This window comes from Hyaena hyaena, unplaced genomic scaffold, assembly GCF_003009895.1.
Source record: "Hyaena hyaena isolate Hyena2069 unplaced genomic scaffold, ASM300989v1 scaffold_1030, whole genome shotgun sequence".
NCBI classification, from domain to species: Eukaryota; Metazoa; Chordata; class Mammalia; order Carnivora; family Hyaenidae; genus Hyaena; species Hyaena hyaena.
Window position 1 is genome coordinate 475,770 of NW_024081660.1, and position 16,390 is coordinate 492,159.

At 52.9% G+C, this 16,390-nt stretch overlaps 1 protein-coding gene across 1 annotated transcript in view; it reads left to right on the plus strand.

Annotated features, from left to right (window-relative positions):
• ZAN (zonadhesin) overlaps positions 1 to 15,345 on the plus strand; it is a 38,708-nt gene extending 23,363 nt beyond the window's left edge. Inside the window, 19 exon segments of the mRNA XM_039221913.1 lie at positions 962 to 1,170; positions 1,416 to 1,560; positions 1,988 to 2,235; positions 2,332 to 2,496; positions 2,914 to 3,038; positions 3,382 to 3,677; positions 8,313 to 8,527; positions 8,999 to 9,149; positions 9,514 to 9,755; positions 10,174 to 10,303; positions 10,496 to 10,679; positions 10,971 to 11,144; positions 11,435 to 11,574; positions 12,031 to 12,230; positions 12,327 to 12,465; positions 13,280 to 13,420; positions 14,929 to 15,031; positions 15,125 to 15,168; positions 15,253 to 15,345. Of these exon segments, the coding sequence (XP_039077844.1) occupies positions 962 to 1,170; positions 1,416 to 1,560; positions 1,988 to 2,235; positions 2,332 to 2,496; positions 2,914 to 3,038; positions 3,382 to 3,677; positions 8,313 to 8,527; positions 8,999 to 9,149; positions 9,514 to 9,755; positions 10,174 to 10,303; positions 10,496 to 10,679; positions 10,971 to 11,144; positions 11,435 to 11,574; positions 12,031 to 12,230; positions 12,327 to 12,465; positions 13,280 to 13,420; positions 14,929 to 15,031; positions 15,125 to 15,168; positions 15,253 to 15,293 (3,092 nt within the window). The 3' untranslated portion in view covers positions 15,294 to 15,345.
• The last annotated feature ends 1,045 nt before the right edge of the window (positions 15,346 to 16,390 follow it).

Sequence of the window (16,390 nt, forward strand, 5' to 3'; positions counted from 1 at the left end):
CCCTTTCTTTCCTCCTGTCCTTGAAGTCTGCTCCTCCGTTCTTCCTTCACAGCCTGGCCCTCAGCCTCACGTGGAATCCCCGTCCCTTCCCTGCCTTCCAGTCCCTTCCAACCCAACCCCCACCCTCAATGTGTCTGCCCTGCCTTGGGAACCTCCTCCATCTGACTCTCTCCTCACCAAGACATTCCACTTTCATTTGGTTACTGCCTCCTTCCCCTCTGACCTGGGCCAGCTCTGTTCCCTTTCTTCCTTCCTCTCTTTTCGGGGAACTCTTTTTTTTTTTATTGTGGTAAAATATACATAACATAAAATTTCCCATCTTAATGACTTAAAAAAGTTTTCAGTGTTGGGGCTCCTGGGGGGCTCAGTCGGTTAAGCGTCCAACTTCGGCTCAGGTCATGACCTCGCGGTTTGTGGGTTCGAGCCCCGCGTCGGGCTCTGTGCTGACAGCCGGCTCAAAGCCTGGAGCCTGTTTCGGATTCTATGCCTCACTCTCTCTCTGATCCTCCCCTGCTCATGCTCTCTCTCTCTCTCAAAAATAAATAAAACATTTAAAAATTTTGATAAAAAAGAAAAATAAATTTTTTAATGTTTATTCATTTCATTAAAATTTTTAAAATTTATTTTTGGGCGAGAGAGAACGTGAGGAGAGGGGCAGAGAGAGAGGGAGGCACAGAATCTGAAGCAGGCTGCAGGCTCAGAGCTGTCAGCCCAGAGCCTGACGCGGGGCTCAAACTCACGAACCATGAGATCACGAGCTGAGCCGAAGTCAGACGTTTAACTGACTGAGCCACCCAGGCACCCCCAGAATGCCTTTTTAAAGACTGAATAATAGTCCACTGTGTAGATAGACCTCATTTTGTTCACCCATTCATCTGATGAACATTCCCTGGGAAATCTCGATGCCCCGAGCTCAAGGTGCTGGAAATCACTGCCCTTTCTGACACTGGTTTCTTCTTAGCTCTGAAGTGTGCATCCGGCAGCAGCTACAGCTCCTGTGCCAACCCCTGCCCCGCCACCTGCTTCAGCCTGAATGCCCGCAGAGACTGCCCAGCAGCGCTGCCCTGTACAGAGGGCTGTGAGTGCCAGAAAGGTCACATCCTGAGCGGAACCTCCTGTGTGCCCCTCAGCCAGTGCGGCTGCATCGACCAAGAGGGCTACTACCACCCGGTGAGAGGCCGGACCGCAATTCCACATGCCTGGGGAGCAGAAGGTCTCAGCATCTGTGAAGGAGCAAGGTGGTGGGGCCAGTGGTAGGGGCTGAGCAGCAAGTCCAGAAGCCCAAAGGCTGAGAAAGTCGGGATGGAGGCGAGCAGCCAAGGGGAGCAAGCCAGAGGGGGCGCCTGGGGTAGAGGGTTCTGTACAGCTCTGGCTTCCAAACTTCCATTGGCTCTGTTGATGCCCACATCCCACAGGTCGGGGAGAGATGGTACACGGACAACAGCTGTGCCAGGCTTTGCACCTGCTCCACTTATAACACCATCTCCTGCCAGCAGACTGCCTGCAAGCCTGGCCAGATGTGCTGGCCCCTGGATGGGCTGCTACGCTGCCGAGCTTCAGGTACAAGGCCCCTGAACGCAGAGGGACCCCAGCGTCACCAAGACCCCTCTGCCCAACTCCCCCACCCCCTCTCCTGTCATCTGTGGCCCTCGGGCTCCTATGTCTGGTGTCCCAAAGAACTTCTGGCCAGGAATGATGACCCCTGTGCCATTGGGACTAGCTCCTCAGGTTCACTCGTGGCTGCCCCGGCCGTGAACTTAGATGGGACGTTATGAGTCCCATTACAATGCCACCTTCTCTGACAGAATAGCGCCCCCTCTACCCCCAAGCCTCATCCTAGCCTGGCCACTGAGCCTTTTTTTTTTCCCCTCTTCTTCCCTCCCTGAGGGGCCTCCTTCCTTCGCCTTCACATCTCCTCGAAGATGGGGAGAGCTCTTGTTCTTATGGAGGCTGGACCACTCCTCAGCAACCCCTCTCTCTCGGCCAGGTATGGGAGTGTGCCGCACCTCTAACCACTCTCAGTACCTCAGCTTCGATGGCGCTTACCGTACCATCAGGGACACCTGCACTGTCATCCTGGTGAAAGTGTGCCACTCCACCATGGACCTGCCTTTCTTCAAGATCAGTGTCAAGTATGGGAAGAAGAAAGGCCAATCTGCTGTTTCCTACCTCAACCAGGTCAACGTTGATGTCTTTAATACCCTCATCACCTTGATGAAGGACCAGCGTGTGCTGGTGAGCCAGGTGGCATGGGCGGGAAGGGAGGAGGCCAGCTCTGGGGAGGGCGCTCCAGTCCCTCTTCCCACTCACCTGCTCTGCCCTCCTCTGTAGATCAACGGCACACAGGTCACCTTTCCCTTGACCACCGAGATCCGAGGGCTCAGAATCCGTGTTGTTGGCAACAACACCATACTCTCTTTTAACATCGGGGTCCAGGTCAAGTTTGATGGCAAAGATTTCTTTGAGGTCCAGCTCCCTGGAGCCTATTACCAAAAGGTGGGGGAATCCTCTGGCTTTTCTCCAGGGAAATCTGTCTCAAGAGGGTGCCGAGCCCTCTCCAGACCTAACCAGTCACTCCCCAGACTGGAGGAGGGCTGGGAGTGCGCCTTTTTCTTAGGAGTGGAAATTCGGGCCCCGATGAAAAAAGCTCTTTTCTTTAAAAATTTTTTTTCTTTGAGAGAGAGAGAAAGCGAGTGAGAGTGGGAAGGGGGTAGGGAGCAGAGGGAGAGGGAGACAGAGGATTTGAAGCAGGCTCTATGCTGACAGCTGCGAGCCCAGTACAGGGCTCAAACCCACAAACTATGAGATCATGACCTGAGCCAAAGTTGAACGCCCAACAGACTGAGCCACCCAGGCCTCCCCAAAAAAGGCTCTTTTGCCTCCCTGGCTCTGAGAAATCTTTCGCCCACCCAGGTCTGTGGCTTGTGTGGAAACTTCAATGGTGAGGAGGAGGATGAGCTCATGATGCCCAATGACGAATTAGCCCAGAATGACACTGAATTTGTGGAGAGTTGGCAAGATAAGGAGTCTCACCCAAAGTAATTAATTGTCCCCAAAGCCTCTAACCTTTCATAGGAACAAGAGTTGGGAACCCAGACCGTATGGTGCACCCGGGATGGAAGACTGGGGCGTTCCTATGTGTGTGCAACTCAACATAGGATGCTTTCTGGGTCTCCGGAACCTATCTGGGGACACGGGAGCTTTCCTTTCTTGGCTTCAGAGTGTGGGGAGGGACTGAGGCTGCCGGAAGGTGGCCAGAGCTCAGACCAGCTTCCTGGGGAAGACAAGACAAGGGGGTCTTCTGAGTCACTTGGGAGTGCCAGGTCATTTTCATAGGTGGGGCCGTGGCTGTCCCTATGATGACCCTTGTCTCCTCTGCAGTTGCCAAAAAGAGAGCCAGGAAACCCGAGCCATACAGCTGCAGAATCAGAATATAAACTGCAGGAGCGATGACCTCGCCAGAGCTCAGGAACAGTGCCAGGCGGCCTTTCAGACTCTGGCCTGGACTAAATGTGCCACCAACGTGTTCCTCAGGCCCTTCCTTCTCAACTGTACCCACAACCTCTGTCAGTTCGGAGGCCTAAACCATGCCCTCTGTGAATCTCTGGAAAACTTTGCAGCTGCCTGCCGGGCCCAGGGGCTCCAGCCCCCAATCTGGAGAAACAGCAGTTTCTGCCGTGAGTGTCCCCTACAATCACCCCAGAGTGCTCCCACGCCTCCATTCCGTCTTTGTATCCCTTAAAAGCTCCCTGTCTTCCTTTTGGGTTGTGCCCAACCTGCGTCTGACCTCATTGTTCCGACGTGGCTCCTTTGCAGCAATGTCTTCGCCAGTGCCCCAACCCCGGGGATGCGGATGGCACACAGGGGCCTTGCCTTTCCACACCCCTCCTTGCCTTTATCCATACCGCTCCCTGACCTGGAAAGGTCCTTCTTCTCGCCTCCTGGCAGACTCCTGGGCATCCTTCTGTAGCTCTTAACGTTATTTTCTTCAAATTAAAATCCACATACCATAATAGTCACCACTTTAAAAATACAATTCATTGTGTTCTAGGGTATTTATGAGGTTCTGCAACCATCACCACTATATAATTCCAGAACCTTTTGAACTTTAAGACAGTGGTTAGTGTGTTTTTAGGATGTGACGCATTCACATGGTTCAGGAACTTTTAACGTATTAAAAGATTGCCCAGGGCGCATGGGTGGCTCAGCTGGAAGACCATGCAGTTCTTGATGTTGGGGTCATGAGTTCAAGCCCCATGTTGGGTGTGGAGATTACTAAAAGAATAAATTTAAAAAAAAAAAAACAAAAAAGATTGCCAGTGAAGAGTCTCCCTCCCCCCAGACCCTCTGGGCCCAGGTCACAGCCTGCCCTTATCAGCATCTGAGTGTTTTTCCAAAGATCTTCTACTTAATACCCATAGAAACAAATATAAATCAATTTTTTTTTTTTTTTTTTTTTTACAAATAGCATACGAGACACAGTAGATTGCATTGTATCTTGCTAGCTTGGTAATCTAGCTTGGAGATCCTTTCACATCAGATGTGCTAAGGAACGCCCTCATTCTCTCTTGCAGCTCTGTGATATCGCATTATTACATGAAAATTCATTTGTCATAAGTTTTATTTGTTTAGAGGTCATGTGTGGGAGTTGGGAAGAGGAGCAGAGGGAGAGAGAGAATCTTAAGCAGGCTCCCCGCTGCTCAAGCCCACGACTCTGGGATCACGACCTGAGCTGAAATCAAGAGTCAGACTCTCAAATGACTGAGCCAGCCAGGCGCACCTGTCATAATTTTTTTTTTTTAATTTTTAAATGTTTTATTTATTTCTGAGAGAGAGAGAGAGAGAGACAGCGTGAGCAGGGGAGGGTCAGAGAGAGAGGGAGGCACAGAATCCAAAACAGGCGCCAGGCTCTGAGCTAGCTGTCAGCACAGAGCCCGACGCGGGGCTTGAACCCATGAACCGTGTAATCATGACCTGAGCCGAAGTCAGACACTTAACCCACTGAGCCATCCAGGCACCCCGTCATAATGTTTTAAATGTTTGTTTATTTTTAAGAGAGAGAGAACACAAGTGAGGGAAGGGCAGAGAGAGAGAGAGAGAGAGAAAGAGAAGTGAGGGAAGGGCAGAAAGAGAGAGAGAAAGAGAGAGAATCCCAAGTAGGCTCCACCCCATCAGTGCAGAGCCCGCCAACGTGCTCAAACCAACAAACCGTGAGATCATGACCTGAGCCAAAATCAAGAGTTGGACGCCTAACAGACTGAGCCACATAGGTGCCTTGTGTCATAATTTTTTTAAAGATTCTATTTTTAACTAATCTCGACACCCAATGTGGGGCTCAAACTCACAACCCCGAGATCAAGAGTTGCATGCTCCACAGATAGAGCCAGCCAGGCTCTCCTTGTTTGTCCTAATTTATTTAACTAGTCTCCTGTTGACAGACTTTCTAGCTTTTTCCAATTGTTACCGTAGACAGCACTGCATTGGATAACCTTGTGCAGTTATGATTTTCTATGGGTGAGTCTGTCCGTAGGATAAATTCCTGGGGTGGGATGCCAGATGAAGGACTGTTTGCATTCGCTCTTCTGAGAAATGTTGCCAGTTGGCTTTCCATAGTGGGTGAGGAGTTTACATTCCCACCAGCAACAAGGGAGAGTGCCTGATTCCCCACAGCCTCGCCAACACCACACATTGTCACACTTGGGAACCTTTGCCAATTGATACATGAAAAAGACAGTCTGAATTTGCATTTTCCCTATGAGCGAGGTTATGCATTCTTCCATATGTTTGGGAGTTGTTTGAACTTCTTTTCCTGGGAACTCTGTCTTCATATCCCTTCACCATTTTTTCCCCACTGGCTCCTTAGCTTTTATCAGACTATCTCATGGAGGTCCTTTACCTATCAGAGAGAGTAAGCAGCCCTCTATTAGTGTTATGAGCTACAAACATTTTTCCAGTTCCTTTTTTTTTTTAATCTTTGACTTTTTTGGTCATGCAAATAAAAGAGATATGTGTCTGTAGGGGCGTAGCATATGCTAGTCTTTGTTCTGTGGCTTCTGCGTTTGGAGCTATAGTTATAAATGCCATACCCAAAAAAGAATTTGCTCATGGGCCCCTGGATGGCTCAGTCAGTGAAGCGACTTTGGCCCAGGTCATGATCTCAGTTAGTGGGTTCGAGCCGCCCATCAGGTTCTGTGCTGACAGGGGGGAGCCTGATTTGGATTCTCTCCCCCTCTCTCTCTGCCCTTCCCCTACTTGTGCTCTCCATCTCTCTCTCAAAACAAATAAATAAACATAAAATTTTTTATTAAAAAAAGAATTTGTGCATGTTTTGCCTCAGCATTTTTTTTTTAATTTTTTTAAATTTTTTAATGTTTTTTATTTATTTCTAGGAGAGAGAGAGAGAGACAGTGCAAGCAGGGGAGGGTCAGAGAGAGAGGGAGTCACAGACTGAAACAGGCTCCAGGCTCTGAGCTGGCAGTCAGCACAGAGCCCGACGCGGGGCTCGAACCCACGAACCGTGAGATCATGACCTAAGCGAAAGTCGGACGCTTAACCGACTAAGCCACCCAGGCGCCCCTGCCTCAGCATTTTTTTAAAAGTTTATTTATTTTGAGAGAGAGAGGGAGAGTACAAGCAGGGAAGGGACAGAGAGAGGGAGAGACAGAATCCCAAGCAGGCTCTGCACTGTCAGTCAGAGCTCACCCTGGGGCTTGAACCCACTAACCATGAGATCATGACCTGAGCTGAGGTCAGGATCGGACATTCAACTGACTGAGCCCCTGCTTCAGCATTTTTATGGTTTCTTTCTAATTTTTTTAAAGTAAGTTCTAAACTCAGCGTAGGGCTACTGACCAAGCCAGCCCTATGGTTTCTTTTTTTATATTTAAATGTTTAATCCATAGGGACTTTGATCCTGGTGCACAGTATGAGATGTGAATCATATTTGCTTTTATTTTTTTCCCCAGCATCTTAAATGACCTGTCTCTTTTTTCCCTACTGCCTGAGATGCCATGATTTATTCTTTTTTTTAAATATTTTTATTTATTTCTAGGAGAGAGAGAGACAGCGTGAGCAGGGGAGGGTCAGAGAGAGAGGGAGTCACAGACTGAAACAGGCTCTAGGCTCCGAGCCGGCAGTCAGCACAGAGTCTGACGCGGGGCTCAAACCCACGAACCGCGAGATCATGACCTAAGCGAAAGTCGGACACTTAACCGACTAAGCCACCCAGGCGCCCCAATGCCATGATTTATTCTATACTAAATTCCAATATGTATTTGGTCCCTATCTGGTCTTCTTTCTCCTTCCTCTGCTCTGTCTTCACTTACTAATAACCCAGTATTGTGATCATTGAGCGTTTCAATTGTGTTTACATTTCTGGTAGGGACACTCAGTACACACTGCTCTTTCTTTTCTTTTCTTTCATTTTTTGAAGACTTTTCTTGGTTTTTCTGGTTTGTTTATACCTTCCTCTCCACTTTAATATTTTCTTGCCCTCTTAAAAAAGCAAAATGGGGGTACATGGGAGGCTCAGTTGGTTAAGCGTCTGACTCTTGGTTTCAGTTCAGGTCCCGATTTCACAGTTCCTGTGTTAGAGCCCTGTGTAGGGCTCTCCCCTGACAGCAGGGAGCCTGCTTGGGATTTCTCTCTCTTCCTCTCTCTCTGCCCCTCCCCAACACGCACTGTCTCTGTCTCTCATAAAATAAATAAATAAATTTAAAACAACAATACAAAATCCCACTGGTGTGTTTCCTTGGGGTCATCTGAAATGTATAAATTAACTTAGGACAACTGACTTCTTTTTTTTTTTAATGTTTTTATTTATTTCTGAGAGAGAGAGAGAGACAGTGTGAGCAGGGGAGGGTCAGAGAGAGAGGGAGACACAGAATCTGAAACAGGTTCCAGGCTCTGAGCCAGCTGTCAGCACAGAGCCCGATGAGGGGCTCGAACCCACAAACTGTGGGATCATAACCTGAGCCAAAGTCGGACACTTAACTGACTGAGCCCCCCAGGTGCCCCTACAACTGACTTCTTTATGTTGCAGACTCTTGCTATCCAGGAACATTACCATTTAGTCACAGGTACTTTGCTTACAGGGCTCTATCTCTATCCTGCAACAGAGTGAACACCTCGCTGCTCCTGTTACACACGCATGCCTGTCACATGCTTACTGACCACACACATCAAGGTCACTGGGCTGCTGGCTGACCTCTGTCTCCCACACTGAACAGGGAGGGCCATTCTTACTCCTTTCTTTCCTTGGGGCCTGGCACAGAGCCCATGCTCAGTAACTGTTTATCCTCCCCCTTCCCCAGCTCTGGAATGTCCCATCCACACCCAGTATTCGTCCTGCGTTCCCTCCTGCTTACCTTCCTGCGTGGACCTATCACGCCAGTGCAGTGACACCCAAGTCCCCACCATCTGCAAGGAGGGCTGCATTTGTCAGTCTGGCTTCGTGCTCAGTGGGAAACAGTGTGTTCCCAGGAGTCACTGTGGTGGCTGCACGGACGACTATGGCAGCTCCTTCCCTGTGAGTGGGGACAGGAAGCAGGGGTGGGGACCACACCTTGAGGCTGGCATTTTCTCTTTGCCTGGGTCTCTGTCAGCCTGGAGACAGAGCAGGGTAGGGTCCAGCCAGGGCTGGGCTGGGGGTGCACGGGTTGGGTTTTGGATCTGAGGAATCCAAACAGCTGGGATGGGGTGAGGTATAGCGGGAGGGGTGTGGCCTTGGTTTGAATCCTGTGGGTACCAGTCATGAGCCGGAGGACCTCTGCGATCTCAGTTTCCTCATCTGGAAGACGGGTCCAATAGTATTTCCTGAACAACGTACATAGGACACCAAGCAAGATGCCTCTAGGAGGTGGTACCATAACTGCCTTTGGCGTGGGCCAAGTAAGCCATTCGGACTGTGGGCCTAGGCTGACCACAGTCAGGGAGCCTAGGGAGAGAGAGACCTGGCCCTTCCTTCCTCACACCCTCTTTCTTCCCGTGGCTTCTGTAGGAGGGTAAAACCTGGATTGCCATTCGCTGCACCAGAAGGTGTGCCTGCACTTTGGGAACCGTTCACTGCCAGCAGTTCAGCTGCCCCTCTGGCTCCCATTGCAAGCCCCAATCCGACGGCACTGGCACCTGTGATGTTAACAGTAAGAGGGGCAACTAAGGAGAGTGAGCAAGAGGCAGGACCAGAAGGGGCTCAGGCTGAGAAAGTCTAGGGAGGGAAGGGGCCCCAGCATGGGCAGCGGTGGGGCATGCTACACCCTCATTTGGGCTCTCATCTCCTCCGAGGCCGATCCTAGGATTTCCTAGGTTAAGTGCCAACAGAGGGGACGGGACTGAGAGATCTCTCACGATTTTTAATCAGGGCTGGGAAAGGAAGAAGGTTGAAGATCAAATAGCCAGGGAACCTGGGGCTCAGAGGGAGGGTGACCAGAGACATCAGGGCCTTAGGGGAATTCTGAGCATTGTTCTATCGGGGAAGGGTCCCTTCTGAGTGTTGGTCCTTCTCGGCAGCATCAGAACAATGCTCAGTTTACGGGGACCCCCATTACCGTACATTTGATGGGCTCACCTACCTCTTCCGGGGCCGCATGACCTATACTCTGATAAAGACAGTGGATGTACTCCCCACTGGGGTGGTCCCCCTGATCGTAGAGGGGCGCAACAAACTGTATTCATCCTGGAGCCCGATCTACCTGCACGAAATTATCGTGATGATCTATGGCTACACAGTCCAGCTCCGGGCTCAGCTGGAACTCGTGGTAAGAGCCAGGCCCGGCCAGGGGGGTGCAGGGAGGCCTGAGCCACGGGAGGCCACTGAAGACAGGTGAAGCCAGGGTTCCATGTGCTCTGGGAAGTTCCTGGCCGGGGCTGCCTAGTTATTGAAGTCAGAATCAGTGCCACACTCCCCTCATGGGATGAGGCAGAGGAGGGCAGTGGGATGGAGCCAGAGGGTTAGAGAGAGACAAGGAGAGAGGGAAGGAGGGAATGTGCAGCATGAAGGTGGAGCCAGGCTGAAGGAGAACCAGGGGCATCCACTCTGCCAAGGAGGAGAGATGTAGGGGAGCGAAGCTTACTGGGGTGTCTCGTTCTGTGGAATGAGAGCCATGGAGCCACGCAGAGAGGCAGAGGAGGGGCGGGCTGACTCCAGACTGCATGGCTCCTGTCTGTCTTCTCCAGGTCAACAACCAGAAGGTGGACATCCCCTACCAGCCCGATAAGCGTCTGCAGGTTAACCTGCGGGGCCATCGCCTGTTTATGACCACGGACTTCGAGATGCTTGTCAGCTTCGATGGAGGCCGAAATGCAGGTACCTGAGAGGGGGATGGGAGAGCAGGATGGACGTTTCGGAGATGGGGCTGGGACAGCCACATGGTCCCCAGGCCAGCCATGGTGAGGGGACCCCTACCATGGGAGCAGAGCCCCGAGTGCCTGGGGATGAGCGTGGAGGGGCGGAGAGGAGGCAGCGAGCTCCGCTTCTGGACACCCCTTCCTCCTGCAGTGATCACGCTGCCCAGCAAGTACAAGGGGCTCGTGCGTGGCCTGTGCGGGAACTTTGACGGGAACAAGAAGAATGACTTCATGCTGCCCAGTGGCACCGTCACCCAAGACCTTGTCGGCTTTGGCAACAGTTGGGAGGTACAACAGTTGGGAGCAACAGTTGGGAGCCTCGCCCGCTTCTCCAGGTGAGAAGGCGGGGCCTCTGAGCAGGGGGTGCTGGGCCCAGGGAGGTGAGCCTCGGCTCGGTATCCACACCGCGCTCACCCCGTATCCTCAACAGGGGAGGACACCCGAGGCTGAGAGCCCAGACAGACTTGCCTGATCTCACTCTGCCCCTGCCTCTCAGACCAGCTGTGGGGGCAGCGGTCCTCCGGGTCCCAGGCTGGGCCCTTGCCTCCCCGCAACTCCTCCCCAGTCCTTCCAGAGTTCACTGTCCTCACAGGCCTCACATGATCCCCTCTGGGTCTCTGCCCCAGGGCCATACAGGAGGAGGAAGAGGAGGAAGGGGAGGAGTCAGGCTCCCGCGCATCGGAATGCAGCCCGGAGCAGCTGAAGCTCATCAATAGCACCCAGGCGTGTAGGGTGCTGGTGGACCCCCAGGGCCCCTTTGCTGCCTGTCACCAGACTGTGGCCCCCGAGCCCTTCCAGGAGTGAGTCGAAGGCCCAGGCCACATGGAAGTGGCCTTTGTCAGAGTCCTGCTGCCAGATCTGTGATCCGAGCTCTGGTTTGGCTCACTTCTTTCTCTCTGTGGCTTCAGTTCCTTGTGATACGCTTCCCCCCCAACACACACTCACAATCACACACACGCTCACGCTCACACTCACACTCACACATGTCGCCTGATGTCTTCCTGCTGGGGCTTCCGGGTCCTCCTCTGCAGGGCTGGGTGTCCTTGCCTCCCCATCTCTGACAGCCCCCCAACCATCCTCCTGCCCCCAGGCACTGTGTGTTTGATCTGTGTGCTGCCCGGACCCTCACAGAGCAGGAGGAACTTCGCTGCCAGGTCCTCAGCGGCTATGCCATCATCTGCCAGGAGGCGGGCGCCACCCCAGCCGGCTGGCGGGACCGCACCCGCTGTGGTGAGGCACCGACCTTCCCCAGCAGCTGGTCCCTGGCCGTCTTGGCCATTTCTGTCCCCTGCTCGGCCCTGAGCCCCCACTCCTGCCCCCTTGAGCTTCCCGCCGTGCTTCTCCATCCCTCCCTCCACTCACCACATCCGAGTCCTCCTGACCCAGCCTCCCTCTCTGCCCCACCCAGGAAGCTGCACCCCACCCACCCCTGTCGCCCATCCCGCTCCTTCTCGCTCCTTCTTGCCGCCAATGCCCCGCTTTGCTTCTCCACTTCCTTAGCACGCTTTAATGTCACAGACAGAAAGACACACAGAGCCAACCCACACTTCTGGCTTCCTGGCCTTTACCAAGCTCTGGGTTCTGTCAGATGACCTTGTTCCCCGCTCCAGCTTCCAGCCCCACATTCCCCATATCTGTGGGGTTGGCCCCAGCCTGGCCACCTTCTCACTATGACTTTCCCATCAGCCTTGGTGTGTCCAGCCAATACCGTCTATCAGAGCTGTATGACACCCTGCCCAGCCTCCTGTGCCAACCCGGCAGCCCCTAGGGACTGCGAGGGCCCCTGCGTGGAAGGCTGTGCCACCCTCCCTGGCTATGTCTACAGTGGCGCCCGGAGCCTTCCCCTGGACCACTGTGGCTGCACCAGCAACGGCATCTACTACCAGGTCCAGGTTGGGAGTGGGAGGCCCTTGCGGGGGCAGGAGAGCCAGAGGAGGGAGAAAAACCAGACCTTCTCCTCCCGGCCCTTCTCCCCTCTCCAGCGGGGTGACAGCTTTGTGACTGAGGATTGCTCTCAGCGCTGCACTTGCGCCAGCTCAGGGGTGCTGCTGTGTGAGCCCCTCCGCTGCCGCGCTGGGGAGATCTGCACCCTGGGGAACCTCACTCGTGGCTGTTTCCGAGGTGAGCCCAGACCTCCCCTTGGCTTCAAGCTGCCCCCTTGTGTTGGGGGGAGAGCTGGATGGAGGATCATCCCTCTCAGCCCTGTGACTCTCCCCTTCGATGTCAGGAGGTTGGGCCATTTCATCCCACACTCTCTCCTTTTTTGGGAGGGGCAGAGAGAAAGAAACTGTGTGCAGTGAAGGGCTGCCCTCTGCCAGGCACTGTGCTGGAGCCTTTGCCCAGCATTAGCTTTCCATGGTCTTTGGTCCTTACTCCACATCCCTGATGTATAGGTGGAGAAAGTGCAGAGGGTGAGCACTTCCTCCAGAGCCCAGGGCTAGTGAGTGTAGAGCCAGGTTTGAAAGGCAGGCTGGTGTACACGTTAACTAACTTGGATTTAAATTTTTTTTTAATGTTTTATTTATTTTTGAGAGAGAGAGAGAGAGAGAGTGAGTGAGCAGGGAGGGGTCAGAGAAAGAGGGAGACACAAAATCCGAAGCAGGCTCCAGGCTCTGAGCTAGCTGCCAGCACAGAGCCCGACACGGGGCTCGAACCCACGAACAGTGAGCTCATGACCTGAGCCAAAGTCGGACGCTCAACCGACTGAGCCACCCAGGCGCCCCAACTAACTTGGATTTAAATAAGAACAAATTAATCAAAAATGTTAAAGCTCAGGAGAAAAAAAAAAGTAAGGAAGAAAGCCAGGCTGGTGGACCCCTGCCCAGTCTCTTTGAGACTCTACTTTCCTCTCTGGAGTCCCAGCCCCTAGCCCCCCTCCCTGGCTGTGGGTGGCCTCCTAGAGGCACCCCCCCCATCATCCCCTTTATCCTCATAGAAAGCCCGTGTCTGCGGAACCCCTGTCAGAATGATGGGCGGTGCCAGGAGCAGGGAACCCACTTCACCTGTGAATGTGAACTCGGTTATGGGGGGCACCTCTGCACAGAGCCCCGGGATGCGCCACCCCCTGGAAAACCAGGTAAGAACTTCATCCCAGACCCTGTCTCCGCACAGCCCCTTCCCCACCACCAATTGCTACAGCATTACCCCATATATATAATATGAACATATAATGGATGCCTATTACACATCTATAACAGATGGATAATATATTCTTAATATAACATGCACTATAGAAAACATAAGAACATAATATGCTCCCTGGAGATTAGCAAGACGAGGACTTCCAAAGACTCCAAATCCCCATGCCCATCCCCTACTGACATACAGTAGCCGCCCACTACTAATCTTTTGGGGGTACTTTCCTCCAAGACCCTCATCCAAAGCCAGGTGGATGCCTGAAACCACAGGCAGCACCGGACCCCATCTGTTTTTTTCCTGGACACGCAGACGTATGATGTTTTGTTTATCAACTAGGCACAGAGATTAACAATAACAACCAAATAGAACAATTAGAGCAATTACCGTAATAAAAGTTATGTGCCTGTGGTCTCTCTCTTCCCCTTCTTCTTGTGATGATGGGAGATAAGATGGTGAGGTGAGGTGAAAGGCATTGTGACATAGCATTAGGCTACGGTTGATCTTTTGATCTTCTGATGCTACGTCAAAAGGACCATCTGCCTCTGGACTGCGGGTGACTGGGTGACTGCGGGTGTGTGGAAAGAGAAACCCGATTATGAGGGGGACCTGCTGTCCTCTGGGATCTTCTCTCTGAACCCCAGCTCCCTTCTCTGGTCTCCTTGCCTCACCCTGCTAATACTGTCCCATCTTGGATCCATCTAAGCCTCTCCAGTACCTTTGACTCTTTCTCCCCATCCCAAACTTGAATTCCCTTGAGCCTCTGGGCCCATGGTTTTCCAACTTTATCTCACTTCTCATCCAAGGTGGGATGGATGGGGGTGGCTTTTTCCACATGTTCATTTTAGGACTCCCCCCTCAACTCCCTGCTACCCAGAGGTTTGGATTCAGTAGGTCTGGAGTGGGCCCAGAAATTTGCATTTTTAACAAGCTCCCAGATGACAAATAGAAGTGATTCCAGGAGCGCCTGGGTGGCTTAGTTGGTTAAGTGTCGGACTTCGACTCAGGTCATGATCTCATGGTTCGAGGGTTCAAGACCCACATCGGGCTCTGTGCTGACAGCTCAGAGCCTGGAGCCTGCTTCACATTCTGTGTCCTCTCTCTCTCTCTGCACCTCCCCCACTTGCTCACACTCTCTCTCTCAAAAATAAATAAACATTAAAAAGAAATTTTAGAAGTGATTCCAGGGCTGCTCATCAAGAAGCACTGGCCACGATGATACCCTGGACTCTAGGGGGCCAGCTGGACCAAGAACCCCTTTACCAAGCATGGTAGTTATGTGTCCAGAAACACAAAAGAGATCCTGGGCATATGGTGCCAAGGCCTTCTGGAGGGAGAACTAGTCACACTCAGGGATTCAGGGGTTACAGTCCTTTCTGGGTGGCAACTTAGGAGCAAAAGGGAGTGTCTCCTCCCCCACATCCCTCTGTTCTGCCCCCCGCACCCCAGAAGCATCCAACTTTGTGGCCATCCTGTCGGGGATGCTTGTGCCTGTGGTAGTCATAGTGCCGGCAGTAACCAGAGAATGTGTTTCCAGGAAGAGGAGGAGGAGGTGAGTTCTGGGAAAGGGGATGAGCAGGGGTGGGTGGGGACGAGTCTGCAGGGGCGTGGGCACCGACCCTCCTCTCTTTCCCACCACCCCCAGGGAGAACATGCAGATCCAGAACAGAGACAGGCTGGCAGACGCTGGTAAGAACCATCCTCGCCCCACAAAGCCTTGGTGACTGGGAGCTGAGTCTGCCTCTAACACGGGGTTTCTTGCTTTCTCCTCAGATTTCGTTCCAGAGCATTCCCTTAGAGTCTCTCAGTTTTGAGTTGCCCTCAAAAAAGGAGAGCGAAAATAAAATTTATTTTTTGAAATGTGAATTTCTACATGACTGTGGTGGAGGAAGGGGTCTGCGAGGTGGGTCTTGGTGGGGGTGAAATAGTGAGGGACATGGGTGTGCGGGGGCGGGGGGTGGCTAGCAGTGGGTGCTCTGCAAATGTCCAAGGGGGCAGAGGACCGAAGTCTGACTGTCCCTTGGACAGAGCCACTTGGGGGTAGGGCATCCAGCCCTCTGGCTTCCAGGAAGTGGGAGAAAAGCCTGCACTTTTTCAGTCTGCACAGGAACCCAGGTGATCCTGAGGAGTCTGACATTTCTAACGATGAGATGAAACACCGGGTGGCAGCTAAAGATGGGGAATGTGGCTTTTTTGCCTGTGACCCTCGGGGGAGGCCCCTGGTTTCTGAGCACATCCATTTCCCAAGAGGACCTAGGGGTTACTATGGCAACTGCTGGTGAGGTCTGGGGGTGAGGAGTTTGGAGCCCCATCGCAGTGGGAGTGGCCACAGGCCAAAGGACTAACATTCTGAGCCCTCCCTCAGGGTCTCAAGCCTCCCACCAGGCAGGGCAGGTCGCTGCTTGGGGATGGGCCCTGGGACATCCTGCTTGGGCTCCAAGAGGTTAAGGAAGGCTGCCAATTGGAGTGGGGAGGCCAGGATGTAAGACCCCAAGGGACAGGGGATGCCAGAGAAGACAGGACACTGGGTCCTACAAAGGAACCCTTACTCTGTGCTTACTCTCTGAGATGTCCCTTGCAGCCACCCTTGTTTAAGGCATGGCAACCCCACTTGGGTGGGGAAGGGCCCCAGGGAGGGAGGGATGGCCCCGGACTGGGCTAGCTGCGGAGACAGCTCAGACTCATGGCCGCAGTGCTCAGGGGGTTCTGCCAGTGAGCTGGCGGCGCTTTCGCTCGGACATCGTGGTGTTCCCTGCTGCACACCTGCCCCCACCCAAGATCCCTTCACCGCATCTTTGACCTTTTGCCTCGGTTTTTCATCTATGCCCTGTCCCCTTGACCTCTGCTCCTCCCTTCAGCAACTAAGGTCACCTTATCTAGCCCGTATGTCTGGTTGGGAGGGGAAAGGGGT